This window comes from Sminthopsis crassicaudata, chromosome 5 (genome assembly GCF_048593235.1).
Source record: "Sminthopsis crassicaudata isolate SCR6 chromosome 5, ASM4859323v1, whole genome shotgun sequence".
Taxonomy (NCBI): Eukaryota; Metazoa; Chordata; class Mammalia; order Dasyuromorphia; family Dasyuridae; genus Sminthopsis; species Sminthopsis crassicaudata.
Genome location: NC_133621.1, coordinates 235955300 through 235968235, shown reverse-complemented (window position 1 = coordinate 235968235; position 12936 = coordinate 235955300). Strand labels below are relative to the sequence as shown.

The window sequence follows — 12936 nt, the reverse complement described above, 5'->3', positions numbered from 1 at the left end:
TGGATAGAAAGCTAGCATTGAAGCACAAAGATTATTATACATTAGCTGTATAATCCTGGGTATCTCAGGTAACTTAACAATATTCTAGCAACATTCCAAGACTGCCAGCCTATATTGGATAGATGGGATTTCTTAATCCAAGAGTTCCTTAAGTCACATATTTTGTCTTTATGATGTGACCCTACCTAATTTTTAAAGGGTGGAGGGTAGGGTTTAATGTGTTGGCATTGCCATTTATTAAAAAGTACAGTTTGTTAGATTCATGATTCATCATGAGATAAGTAATTAAGACTCAATAGCTGAAAACAAGGAAAATTATCCAGTGCTCATTGGTCTTAGGATACATTATTTGAGGTAGTGAATAGGGAACCATGGTAGTGAAAACAAGGGAAAATAAGGAGAGTTTAGTTATAGGAAAAGAATATACATTAAGATCAGATCAGAATTTCAGTATTTCTATTAGGTATTTTGTATTAGCACAGATATGACATATTGAGGTGGGAGAGAGACTAGCTTTCAGAAATCCCAAACTTAGACACTTGCCTCTTTTCTAACCTGCAGTGGCCAAGGAAGAATGAAATTTGGAACTACTTCGTTCTAAGTTCCAAATTCTAAAACCCAAAAGAAATTAGGGGATTTTTCAAGGCCATTGTCAGTGGAAATGACTTTTTAAAATGGGGAGAAGGGGATGATGTATAGAATGGAAATATCTATAATTTAAATACTGGAGGAATGGTTGCCAAGGGTTAAAACAGCAGTTAGATACCTGAAATCATAGTTCCTTTAGAAGTGAACTAATATGATTCAAACTTAGCAAATCAGGCCATGCTGTAAAGGAGAACCTAAAAGTATTGGCCTTAAGACTAATGTTTATTAATAAAAGGCTTAAACCACGTGAAACTTGAATGATAAACCCTTTACTTTTTTCACTGGTTTTATCTGTCACACTTGTATGATTGCCCATGCAAAGAATGCTTTGTTAACAAAAAAATAGAAATAGAAGGAAATGTATGTTCTTTTAGCTTCAAGCTCCTGGATTTAAGGAATCAAAATGAGGATAAATAATGGTCATGAAATAACATTTTGTAGAAACTTTAAAGAAACCTCCCTTACAAATGAACTAGGTTTTTAGTTGAGTATTGTCTTGTAGAAAGAAAATAGACTATTAGTTTTAGTCAGTGGACACTCTGATATTTTCTCCTTTTGTCTGAATTTTTCATTTATAAAATGAGTTAAGAACCAAAAAAAAAAAAATTGTAATCTGTAGTATTATAAAATTGTGAAATGATTATTGTGATTTGTTGGTGAAAATAAGCCATCATTAAAAGTTCATATTTAATTTTTTTTTTTTCTAATCAGGTAATAAGATAGACTTGGAAAAAGAAAGACATGTTTCAGTTCAAGAAGCAGAAATGTAAGTTGTGATTTTCTTAATTTCTCCCACCACCTCAAGTTTTTGAATATTTTGTTTTCTTTTTATCTGTAAAATTATTTAATATTTTATTTTCCCCCAGTGATATGTAAAAACAATTTTTACATTAATTTTTAAAACTTTGAGTTCCAGATTCTCTTCTTCCCTCCTACTGTTATCGAGAAGGCAAGCAGTTCTATATAAATTATTCTTGTGTAGTTATGCAAAATATTTTCATAATATTCATGTTGTAAAGAAAAGACAACTTCCTGTAGAAGTTGGGATTTTAGTTGGGATTTGAAGGAAGTCAGGGGAGAGGATGAGAAAGGAAGAAAACTGTGTGAGACAATTAGAGAAAATGCTTACATTGAGAAATAGTGTGTCTGGAACAACCAGACCAATGTCATGAATTGAAGCGTACATATCCAGCTGTCTGAGTAGACTGGAAAGTTAGGATGGAATTAGGTTATAAAAGACTTTAAATACCAAACAGAGCATTTTGTATTTGATCCTGAAGGCAGTGGAGTAAAAACTTTGCTTTAGGAAAATCACTTTAGTGGCTGAATATTGAATGGGGAGAGACTTGAGGCAGGCAAACCCATCAGCAGAATATTGAAATAATCCTATTATGAAAATGAGGGCCTGCACTAAAGTGGTGGCAATGTCAAAGGAGAGAAGGGGCATATTGGAGAGATGTTGCAAAGGTGAAATCAGCAGGCCTTGATGTGGGAGGTAGGAGATAGTAAGGAGGGAGGATTGTGAGCCTGAACATTTGGGAGAATGGAAGTTACATTTACAGTAAAGGGAATGTGGGGGACAAGGAACTGTTGGGGGGGGGAATAATAAGTTTTGTTTTGGACAAAATTAGTTTAAAGGCAATGAGTGATAGAATATTGGAGAAAAACAAAGTCTGGGATGAGATGCATTGATTTGAGAATCATTAGTTATTTTTAGTTTGTTATTTTTAGGTTTCATTTGGGGTTTTCTTGGCAAAGAGACTGGAGTGGTTTGCCATTTCCTTCTCTAGCTCATTTTACAAATGAGAAAGCAGGCAAACAGGGAGAAGTGATTTGTCCAAGGTCACAAAACTTGAAAATATGTGAGACCAGATTTAGTGTCTGGGAGATGAGTCTTCCTGATGCCAGATCTGGTACTCTATCCATTTTGCTAATTAGCTATCCCGCTCATCAGTAGAGAGAGCTATAAATGCTGCTAAGATCACCAAGTAAAGTAGTGTAGAGGGAGAAGAGAAGATGGCGCAGGACAGAATCCTGAGGGACACTTAGTTAAAAGGTATGATCTTGAAGATCCCACAAAGGACACATAAAGGTAGGAGGAAAGCGACATTGAGAAAAGGTCATTGAATTTAGCAACTGAGAAATTATTAGTAACTTTGGAGAGAGCAATTTCAGTGAAATGATATTGTCAGAAGTTAGATTTGTAAAAGAGTTAAAAAGAGAATGAGAATAGAGAAAGTGGAGGGGTGCAGCTTTTGCAAGGAGTTTGCTACAAAAAAGATATAGGACATTGTTAATGGAGCTGGAAAAATTCAGTGAGTTTTTTTCCAGCTTGGGGAAGATTGTAGGAAGCAGGAAATGATAGGAGATGAGGAAGCTGAAAGAAGAGGAAGTTCACAGTGAATAGTCTCAATTTTTTCTGTGAAAATACAAGAGAAGGTTGTCAATTAAGAGAATGGAAGGAGATTTGAGGAAAGATGAAAAAGATTTGGAAGAGCTGCTGTGGAAAATGGGATAGTGAGTTTGATAAAGGAAAAGGTAGTGGAATTACCTAGCAGCTTAACGAGTTACATAACAAATTTGTAGTGGATCTGGTCAGAATTGTTGTGATATTTGATATTTTTTTTTCTCCATCTTCATTCAGCAGCACATATATAAAAGTAAAAGAGTGATCCAAGGCTGAAGGTTGGCTGGGCATAATTGATGATAAAGGTCTAGGATTCAAGAAAGGAGGACAGTGTAGAGTTGAATTGATTCACCAAAGATATGACGGGGAAGTGAGTGCATGGCTAGTAGTGTAAGGCAATTATCTGGGAGATAATTGAGGAATCACGGAATTGGAGATTATGGCGAAGACGAAGTTAGATGAAGCAAGTTAGTAAGAGATGAAAGGACAATAGATTAGGATTTTCAGAATTCTTGAGCATGGAGTACATTTGTGAGTGATGGCAAGATCAAGGAAATCTTGATCTTTGTGGCTAAAGTGGGATGGAGTAGTTCATAGAAGTGAATAGGTTGCAGCATTAAATGGTTAAAATATTGAAGGAGACATCAGTTAGAGAATGGCTAAATAAATGATGGTATATAAGTGTTATGGAATATTAATTATTGTTCAATAAGAAATAATCAGGATGATTTCAGAGAGGTCTGGAGAGACTTACATGAATTGATGCCAAGTGAAATGAGCAGCACTAAGATCATTATACATGGCAACAAGAATATATGATGATCAATTCTGATAATGTGGCTCCTCTCAACAATAAGATGATTCAAGCCAGCTTCAATGATCTTGTGATGGAGGGAGCCATCTGAGCCAAATGAGAGGACTGTGGAAACTGAGGATGGATCACAACATAACGTTTTCACGCTTTGAATTGCTTGAATTTTATTTTCTTTCTCAAATTTTCTCTTTTGATCTGATTTTTCTTCTGCAGCAAGATAATCATATACATAGTATGCTTTTATTGGATTTACATATATTTTTATCAGGTTTAACATATATTGGATTACTGGGGGAGGGAATGGAGAAAAAGAGGGAAAAATTGGAACACAAGGTTTTGCAAGGATCAGTGTTGAAAAATTATCCTTGGGGGCAACTAGGTGGCGCAGTGGATGGAGCACCAGCCTTGAATTCAGGAGGACCTGAGTTCAAATTTGATCTCAGACACTTAACACTTCCTAGCTGTGTGACCCTGAGCAAGTCACTTAACCCCAGCCTCCAAAAAAAAAAAAAAAAAGAAAGAAAGAAAGAAAGAAAGAAAAATTATCCTTGCATATGTTTTAAAAACAAAAAGCTTCAATAAAAAATTAAAGAGGAAAAAAATATTGAGGGAGACGCAGTATGTATATAGAAGTGGTTGGTATGAAAGTAGTAATTAAGAAAAAAAAAATTGCTGGCCAAACTTTTATTGAGGAAAGGACAGTGACCTGGGGATCTGTAGATAATAATTATTAGGATTTTGATTGAGTGGTAGATATGAGTAGCATGAAGAGAGTTTGTTACCAAGTAATGGAGGAAGTATTCCACTATTCTAATATTGATCAGTGAGCTGAAAAAAATTAGTGAAAGTACATTTATCATTATCATTAGTCAAAGAACATATATCATTGGGGGAAGCCAGGTTTTAGTAGTAGTTGTTCAGTCTTGTCCAACCCTTTTTGACACAGTTTGGGTTTTCTTGGCAAAAGATACTGGAGTGGTTTGCCATTTCTTTGTCTAGCTTATTTTACAGATGAGGAAACTGAGGCAAGCAATGTTTTGCCCCGGGTCACATAGGTAATAAGTATCCAACATTTACGTTTGAATTCAGACAGATAAGTCTTTCTTTCTCTAGGCCTCAAATTCTATCCACTACATCATGAAGCTATCAATACATTTTAGTAAGAAAGGATGTGGGAAAAATTGTAGAGGAAAAATTTAGTATGAAGGTGGTGAGTTTGTTCCCTATATAACAAATATTCCAAAAGACTCAGTGGAAAGTTTGAATCAAGTTAGATTGTAATTTTATGGTTATAGAATAGAAGAGGATAGGAATGAATCATGTGTGTAAGTAGGTTTAGTTGATCATCTATAGAAGTTCAGAATATGACCAAGTATTATAATTCCCTTGTCCAGTCCAGCCCAAAACAAGTTTACATGCACTAAAAGAAAGAAAGGCTGCTTAGCCTTTTTAACCATTTTATTTACAAGGCAGGAAGATAAGAATAAAAGAAGAGTTCAAATAATTGGCTAAAGTGTCGTCATATTTGGCCCAAGCCTTCTTACTTTCCCACCTCTATGTTTGTATTTATCATTTAATCAGTCACTTCATATATTTTTGAATTTCTTGTTAGTGAAAATGACATTTTATATCTGGATTATTATTATGTCTTCAAGGATTTGTGATTTTATTGATCTAGGTATTAATTAGCCTTATTATTGAAAGTCACTACATTGCCCATGCTTTGATCTTGGTTGTTGCAATAGTGAGACATTTGATAGATAGCACACCTTTTGGTGATGAGAATTTGTATATATGGTTATGAATGAGTTGTTATATGAAAAAATGAGATTGAAAGTTTTTTTTTTTTAATCCCTTCATGGAGTCACATACTTTCATAGTTGTAGAGGCTCCTAAAAGGCCATTCAGTTCAGCCTGTGTCTGAATAAGAACTTCCATATGAATAACAAGTTAATGGACCACTAATGTGAAATTGAATTGAAATATCAGCTTTGATTCATATTTGTTATTTTGGAGTATATTAAGATAGCTCAAAATAAAGTATGGAATAATTTGAATACCACATAAGACTTGGGATTTTTTGACTTAAAAATTTTTGGCATTTCGTAATTTAGTTAATCTTTTTTTCTAGGTATTCAGAATCAGTGGGAGCAAAGCATTATCATACTTCAGCCAAACAAAATAAAGGAATTGAGGAACTTTTTCTTGATCTTTGTAAAAGTAAGTGCATTCAGATTGATCATGTTTAGAAATGAGTTTCTCTTATTAACAATATCCCTCAGATTGGAGAAATGAAAGGCAATCTTAGCTTATATTGTAGTGCTTCTATTGTAGAGAAGTTTAATTTCTGTGCTTTTGTTAAAAAAAAAATCAGTTGTGACTTTCACTTGAAAGGAAAAGAGAATGTGGTATTTGATGTTTGTTGATTCCTTTACATATGTTTGTCACAAACATTTTTTCCATTTTTTAAATTTTTTTTAATTTTTTTTATTGTGTAGAATTTTTTATTTATATTGTATCGATTTTTGTTCCATGATAGTTTTCTTCTGTTTAAAAAATTACCTAATTTCCATACTTGATCACTATAAATAATGTTCAAATTCCTTTTAATTTTTTTTATTTAAAAAAAAAAAGTTTAGCAAAGTTCATGATCCTTCTGGGATTTTTTTGTGGTTTTATTATTTCCCCCCCCCCCCCCATGTAATCAGTCAATTCATTACAAAAGTTAATAATCATGTCCTTGATACAACAAGAAAATTCCTAGGAATATGCCCAGAGCATTATCATATAAAGCTATTTGTTTGGATATTTATAACATCCCTTTGTAATTATAAAACTGAAAACCACCTAATTATCCAATAATAAGGTAATGGTTGAAGAAAATGTAGTTTATAAATGAAATGGACTATTATAATGCATTTAAGATAAGTAAGTAGGAAAAATAGTCACTGGGGCATAGTGGGTAAAAACAATCTGGCCTCAAAGCCAGGAAGACCTCATTTCTAACATTTCTTTTTTGATTTTTCAAATTGTGGCTCTGTAAACAAGTCACTTAAAACTTCTTTTAACATTCTGGCAATTTATTAAGACTTGCAAAGATTATTGGTGCTTACCTGTTTTGATAGAAAGAGGGTGCTTATCTTGAGGTTCCCTACATGAATGAAATGACTGATTTAGTTACTGTTCCTAATTAGGAATCAAAAAGAAATCATGAAAGAGTTTGGTGAAATAATAGGAACCAGAAAAACAAAATAAGAAGTTTTTTTTTGTTTGTTTGTTTTTTTAATGAATAAGAATATTCATTAAAATCTTATAAAAGAAGTTTGCAGGTACAAAGAGACAAGAAAAATGATGAGAAACTTGGAGATAGATAGCAATAATAAGACTCATTTTTATGCCCAATTTTTATTTTCCATAACTTTAATAAACTAATCTTTTGTATGTTTCCTTCTTATAGAATGGGAAGAATGTTTGTTGAGATCCACAGATCTTTTCCTTTATTTACATACTATCAGATAGTTCTGCTATAAAACAAAATACTTTTATAAAAAACAGGCTGAGTATTTTCATAGCCCAGTAGACTTAGCTGTTTTGTTTAACTACATGTGTTTATGTTTTTTTTTTTTTTTTCTTTTTCTTTCTTTCTCACTGGGAAGAGGGAAAGAAGACAGATCTTTAAAATAAAATATCATTTAGTTAATAAAATTTTAAAAAAAACTTCATGCTCCAGGCATCTCTAAAGGTGTAAGTTAGAGATTTATATTAATAGATAGAATTTGCTCACAAGGAGTTCTTTGAAATGGAATTATATCTCTATTTTTTTTCCTTACTACATGGCAAGTTCACCTTCACCATTAACTATACTCTTAATTTTTTCTGAATATTTTATAATTCTTTCTGAATAGCATTTTTAAAAGACCAATGTTAAGCATTTTTATTTTCCCAAGTAAAATAGTTCATTTTTGTTTTTCAGTATTTAATATCATGACTGCTAGTCTTCTATATGGTCTTGGTTGATAGTTTAAAGATGCACAAAACTCATTATAAATAACTAGACATTTGACATTTAATTTTTATTACATCGTACCATTTAGTTTTTCTGAGTTGGGACTGTTTCACTGTAGCCACTTTTTAACAAATGATTGAGTTAAATAAGTAATTTTAAAATTATCTAACACAGCAGAATATTAACATAGAAATATCTTTTGAGGCTTCTTAGAGAAAATTGGGAGATAGCTTCTTAAAAGTTTGTTTTTTTCCTCAGGAATGATTGAAACAGCTCAAGTGGATGAGAGAGCAAAAGGCAACGGTTCCAGTCAGCAGGGAGCAGCTAGACGGGGTGTACAGATCATTGATGATGAGCCACAAGGACAGAGCAGTGGAGGATGTTGTTCTGGATAACTATTCTCTTCAAAGAAAATTCTAAAAAAACAAAAACAAAAAAGCCCCAAGAAAACAAAACTGTGGATCATTGCCCCCAATATGAAGACTGCCATATTCCACGTCACATTCTTTTACCAATGGAGTTATAGAATTAACAGTATTTTAAACTTACATTTATAACACTGCAGAGACCTTAAGTGCTAAACTAGTGGAGTGTGTGACAAGAGAATTGGCATTTTCTACAGCGGTTAACAAAGCAATTACCAATGGCCTTTTTACATATTTTTTTTTCCTTTAGTAAGGAATAATATGCATGTAGAAAAGACCTACTTAAAGGCTTCATTTATATTCTTTTAAATCAAATCATTATTTAATAACTTATATATGTTGTTGTTGGAATGGTATACATTTTTGCAGCCCTTTGTATTTTGTGGTAAGTTGTGAATTGTATCACTTCTAAACAGCAAATTGATTTCTTTTTATTAGCAGATATCTGAAGTACTATTTTTGCAGGGTTAGCAAAAGCCCATAACTGTCAACTACTTTGATATATTCTATATTCATCCTGTATGCTGAGCTGGTAAAATACATTGTAAATTACATATTAAATATTTTATCTGCTTTTACAGTACAGGTGCAGAAACATGTACAGTAGTCTTGTCAATGACTGTAAAATGAATTAACATTTGGTAGACATGCATAAGCTTTTGATTCTATAGTCTCAATTTCCCCCTTCATCCTTAAATCTTCACATAGAAGAGGGTTTTAAAAAATACTCACATTTTACTTTACTTGAATTGCTGCTGCTGTTTGTTGCCACATAAATATGCCTCTTTCAAACCCTTTCTAATAAACAGCATTTTGTTCTGTTGTTGAAAAGAAAGGATGATGACCTCTGCTGATTCTGCTGTAGAATGATTACTAGAAATATTTGAGTGGAGCATGTTGATCCTGTCACTTTTGCTTTGGCTTCCTCTTAAGCTTTATATAAAACTTGTCTGTGGGCATGGAACAAGAATGTAACCCCCTTTTTCCCAGTAACAGTCACTAACCTACCAAGTTCATCTCTGAGACAGCACTTTTGAAGTTTTTTTGTGAGCAAGGAATGTTTATTCCTGTTCTAGTCTCCTGAGTTTGTTAAGGTAGTTTCATATAATGTGGCATAATGAACACTGGAAAGAATTTATTATAAAATTTATATTCTTGCACACTTTGTAAATGAATCCCACTTTAGTAGGTTTTCTTTTGAGGGGGGGAATAAAATTATTAAGACATGTTTATTTTAATAGATTGAAGGAATACTGCACACAGAAGGAACACAGATTGTGGAAATTAACTGATTGTGTTGTGTTCTGATATTTTTTCCATATCTGTTATGTTTGGAAAATGAGTAAATATGATGTCTGAGAAAGTGGAATGGTCCCTGGATTTACTTCTCATAATAATCAGTCAAATAATTAGATAAGCAAAGGATAGAAATGATTGTATAAAGCAGGGGTTCTCAAACTACGGCCCGCTGAGGATGTTTATGCGGCCCTCTGGGTTATGGCAAATGGGCTGAGGGGCAGAGACAGAGTGTGAGGTTTTGTTTTTACTATAGTCCGACCCTCCAACAGTCTGAAGGACAGTGAACTGGCCCCCTATTTAAAAAGTTTGAGGACTACTGGTATAAAGTATGGTTGTCTTTTCAAGTGGATGAGATTAGGCTTAGTGCCTTTGGTATTGTTAAGTCACAGTTTTGCCACTATCCTATCTGAAAGATAGGATTTGCTCATTTCAGAGTTCATAATCTTCCCCAGCATATTTGGGAGGGAGGAGGTAAATGAAAGTGCTTGAAATGAATTATGTGAGTGGAAAGCACTTTGCCTCTTCATTTCTTTTATCTTTTCTGGGCTAGTGACTTCTTGTAGGGAATTCTTTTATGTAATACTGCTTGCATGTTTCAAGACGAACTTAAAAAAACTTTGATGTTCAAAACTTACCTGGAATAGATATACAATAAGCACTTTTGAGAGGTTGGGGGGAGGGAAGAGTGGAGTGAGATATCCCTCTTTTCTCACCCCCCCCCCCCCAGGTTTGACCATTATTCCAAATGAAATATTGTAAAGCAAAACAGTTTTTAATCTTTAATTTTTTGTAATCAAGGCTTCTTTTTCATGAGTGGTTCCTGATGCTATCATGGGGTTTTTGTGTTCTACAGGTAACAGTGCACTGTTGTCACTAATATCTGAGATAACTAATAATTTTCTTTCCCCTAGAAATAAGAGTTCTTTTATTTTTCTGTTTCCTTGTCTTTCTCCCTTTTCTCTTTTACCTTATTTTGTTTCCCCAGGGATTAGTACAGTGTCTGATACATTACAAGGCATTTAAATCAAAGCTACTTGATTGATGCTGCCTGTGCTTTAGGATGTACACAAATGCTGTTGATATTCAGAGATTAAAAAACAAAAAGGACCTGTTTTCTGTCTTACAAACAAGATGGGATAGAATAAGAAAGGAAAATAGAGGAACTAATGTAAAATTAAAGGGGGAAAAATTAATTCATGCTTATATTTATTCCTCTTTTTAATTGACTAATGTAGATCATTTTGTTCACATAATGTGAACTGGAAGAAACTAGAAAAGAGCTCATCATAGATGGTCTATAGGCAGGACTTGTAATTTTAAAAATCATTTCATAGACTATATATACTATACACGTTTTTCTCAAACATGTTAAGAGAAATACTCCTAATGTGTGTGTGTGTGTGTGTGTGTGTGTGTAAAGATTCTCCTTGTTTAAAAACAAATGGAAAAACTCTGCCTTTAACTTAACCATCTGCTGCAATATTGAACTGAATGTTTGTTTTTTTTTTAAGTTCTATTATTGTGTGTGAAGTTTGTGTATTATAATTCCTTATTCCTTTATGGCATATGAAAACCATTGTGGTAATATAAGTAACATTGTAATCCAAGATAATTGTTGCTTGTTTTTATCTGGCAAATAATCAAGAAAAGCTTAAATATTTATGGGGAATTTGAGACAAGTATAGGTAAAATTAGAGAAGAGAAGAAAAAGAAACTGAAAATAATTTTGCCATCTTATTTCTTTTTCTTAGTCACTAATTTATCATAGCATAAAACATGTAAAGAATAAATCATGCCAAGTTCTTAAGTCTTTTTTTAAAAAACTTCTTTGATGGTTTCTGCATGCATAAAAATTAATAGCTTCAACCACTTAAATGCTTCTTCCTCACTTCTATTTTTTTACTTTTTGTATATGAAAATCTTAGAAGTAAAAAATGAACAATATCTTGAGCTCTTTGGAGAAAAAAATAACAATAAAGAAGTAAATTTAACATAGATTTTTAAGATATAAAGAGTAATTTTTAACCATTTGAAATCTTAAAACATCTTTTCCTAAAGGGATATGAATGGCAATGTGTTAATGCCTGGAGGAAGCATTAACAAGATTCTCAACAGACTTCCTGATTCTGTACTAGTATTTTGTTTACTTGATTTTGCTCATTTTGTTAAAAAGTATAAACTGTGGTCCTTTGAGAATATTTGCTCAATTTAATAATACAGAACAGATTTATTTTTTCTAAAAGAAGGTTGTTAATCTAAAAATTAGAGACCAAGAATGGTATAGAAATCAATAATGTGCTCATGATTAGGCTTGGATTCCTTGTTTCAAGAGGAAAAATATACCTGTTGGATTGTACACTGGCTATTATCAAATAGATTTTAGTTAAAGTTTTGAAACAGGATAGCATTTTATTTAATTTTTATTTAATTCTTTACATAGAATCATGACACTACTGTTGGAAAAATCTTAAAAACTTGCTTTCTAAATAAATTCAAAAACTCTCTTCAATCTTGGTTCCTACCTTTTTCCACTGTTTCTCTTCATAAACTGAGCTACTTCCTTTTTTTAAAAAGTAATTTTAAAGAACTTAAACATGAACATTTTAGTGTACAAAAAACAGAAGAGGTGATTTTATGTAAAAGTGAACCTCTATTATGTGATTTTAAAGTACATATTAAATATAGCACAATAGTATCAACTGCTCTGATTGTATCCCCTTTTGAACTCTTGACTGTATTCTTTAAGTTTTTCATTGATAACTCTCTTCATTACTTTTGTTACCTGCCAAAAGAAGCCCTACTTTATAACATAAGGTTCAAACAAAACAAATCAACTTATCCTATTCAAACTTGTCCGTTTTTTTTTAATTGATAATAGCTTTTTATTTTCAAAATATATGCAAAGATAGTTTTCAACATTCCTTTGTCTTTTTGCTGTCATTCTTCAACCATATTCCCTTGTGTTGAAAATCTATCATTAAAGGCCAAGTTAAGGTGCTGTTTCCGTGAAGCCTTTGTAGCCTAATCCAATTTTTTTTCTCTTAAACTCTCTCATAGCACTTCTATGCACATATTCAAATTTGCATGTAGTTAGCCTATCAAATAGACACTTAATCTTCATGTAAGGAATTCATAGTATTGAATGGAAATTTACTTTTAAATCATTGAGGTGATTGGATGAAAGATGTTTATTTTGGGTTTATTATTTCAAACATTTTGAGTGCCTACTATGTATAGAGTACCATAGAAAGTACAAAAATAAACGTGATAAGTGCCTTGTTGAATTTATATAACATCACCCTTCTAAATGTATATTGATCATTTGCCCCCTTGACCT

At 32.6% G+C, this 12936-nt stretch overlaps 1 protein-coding gene across 1 annotated transcript in view; it reads left to right on the top strand.

Moving 5' to 3' along the window:
• Positions 1 to 12609, top strand: part of RAB21 (RAB21, member RAS oncogene family) — a 32302-nt gene extending 19693 nt beyond the window's left edge. Inside the window, exons 5-7 of the mRNA XM_074270537.1 lie at positions 1360 to 1414; positions 6001 to 6089; positions 8134 to 12609. Of these exons, the coding sequence (XP_074126638.1) occupies positions 1360 to 1414; positions 6001 to 6089; positions 8134 to 8270 (281 nt within the window). The 3' untranslated portion in view covers positions 8271 to 12609. The remainder of the gene's footprint in view (positions 1 to 1359; positions 1415 to 6000; positions 6090 to 8133) is intronic.
• Positions 12610 to 12936: the final 327 nt, after the last annotated feature.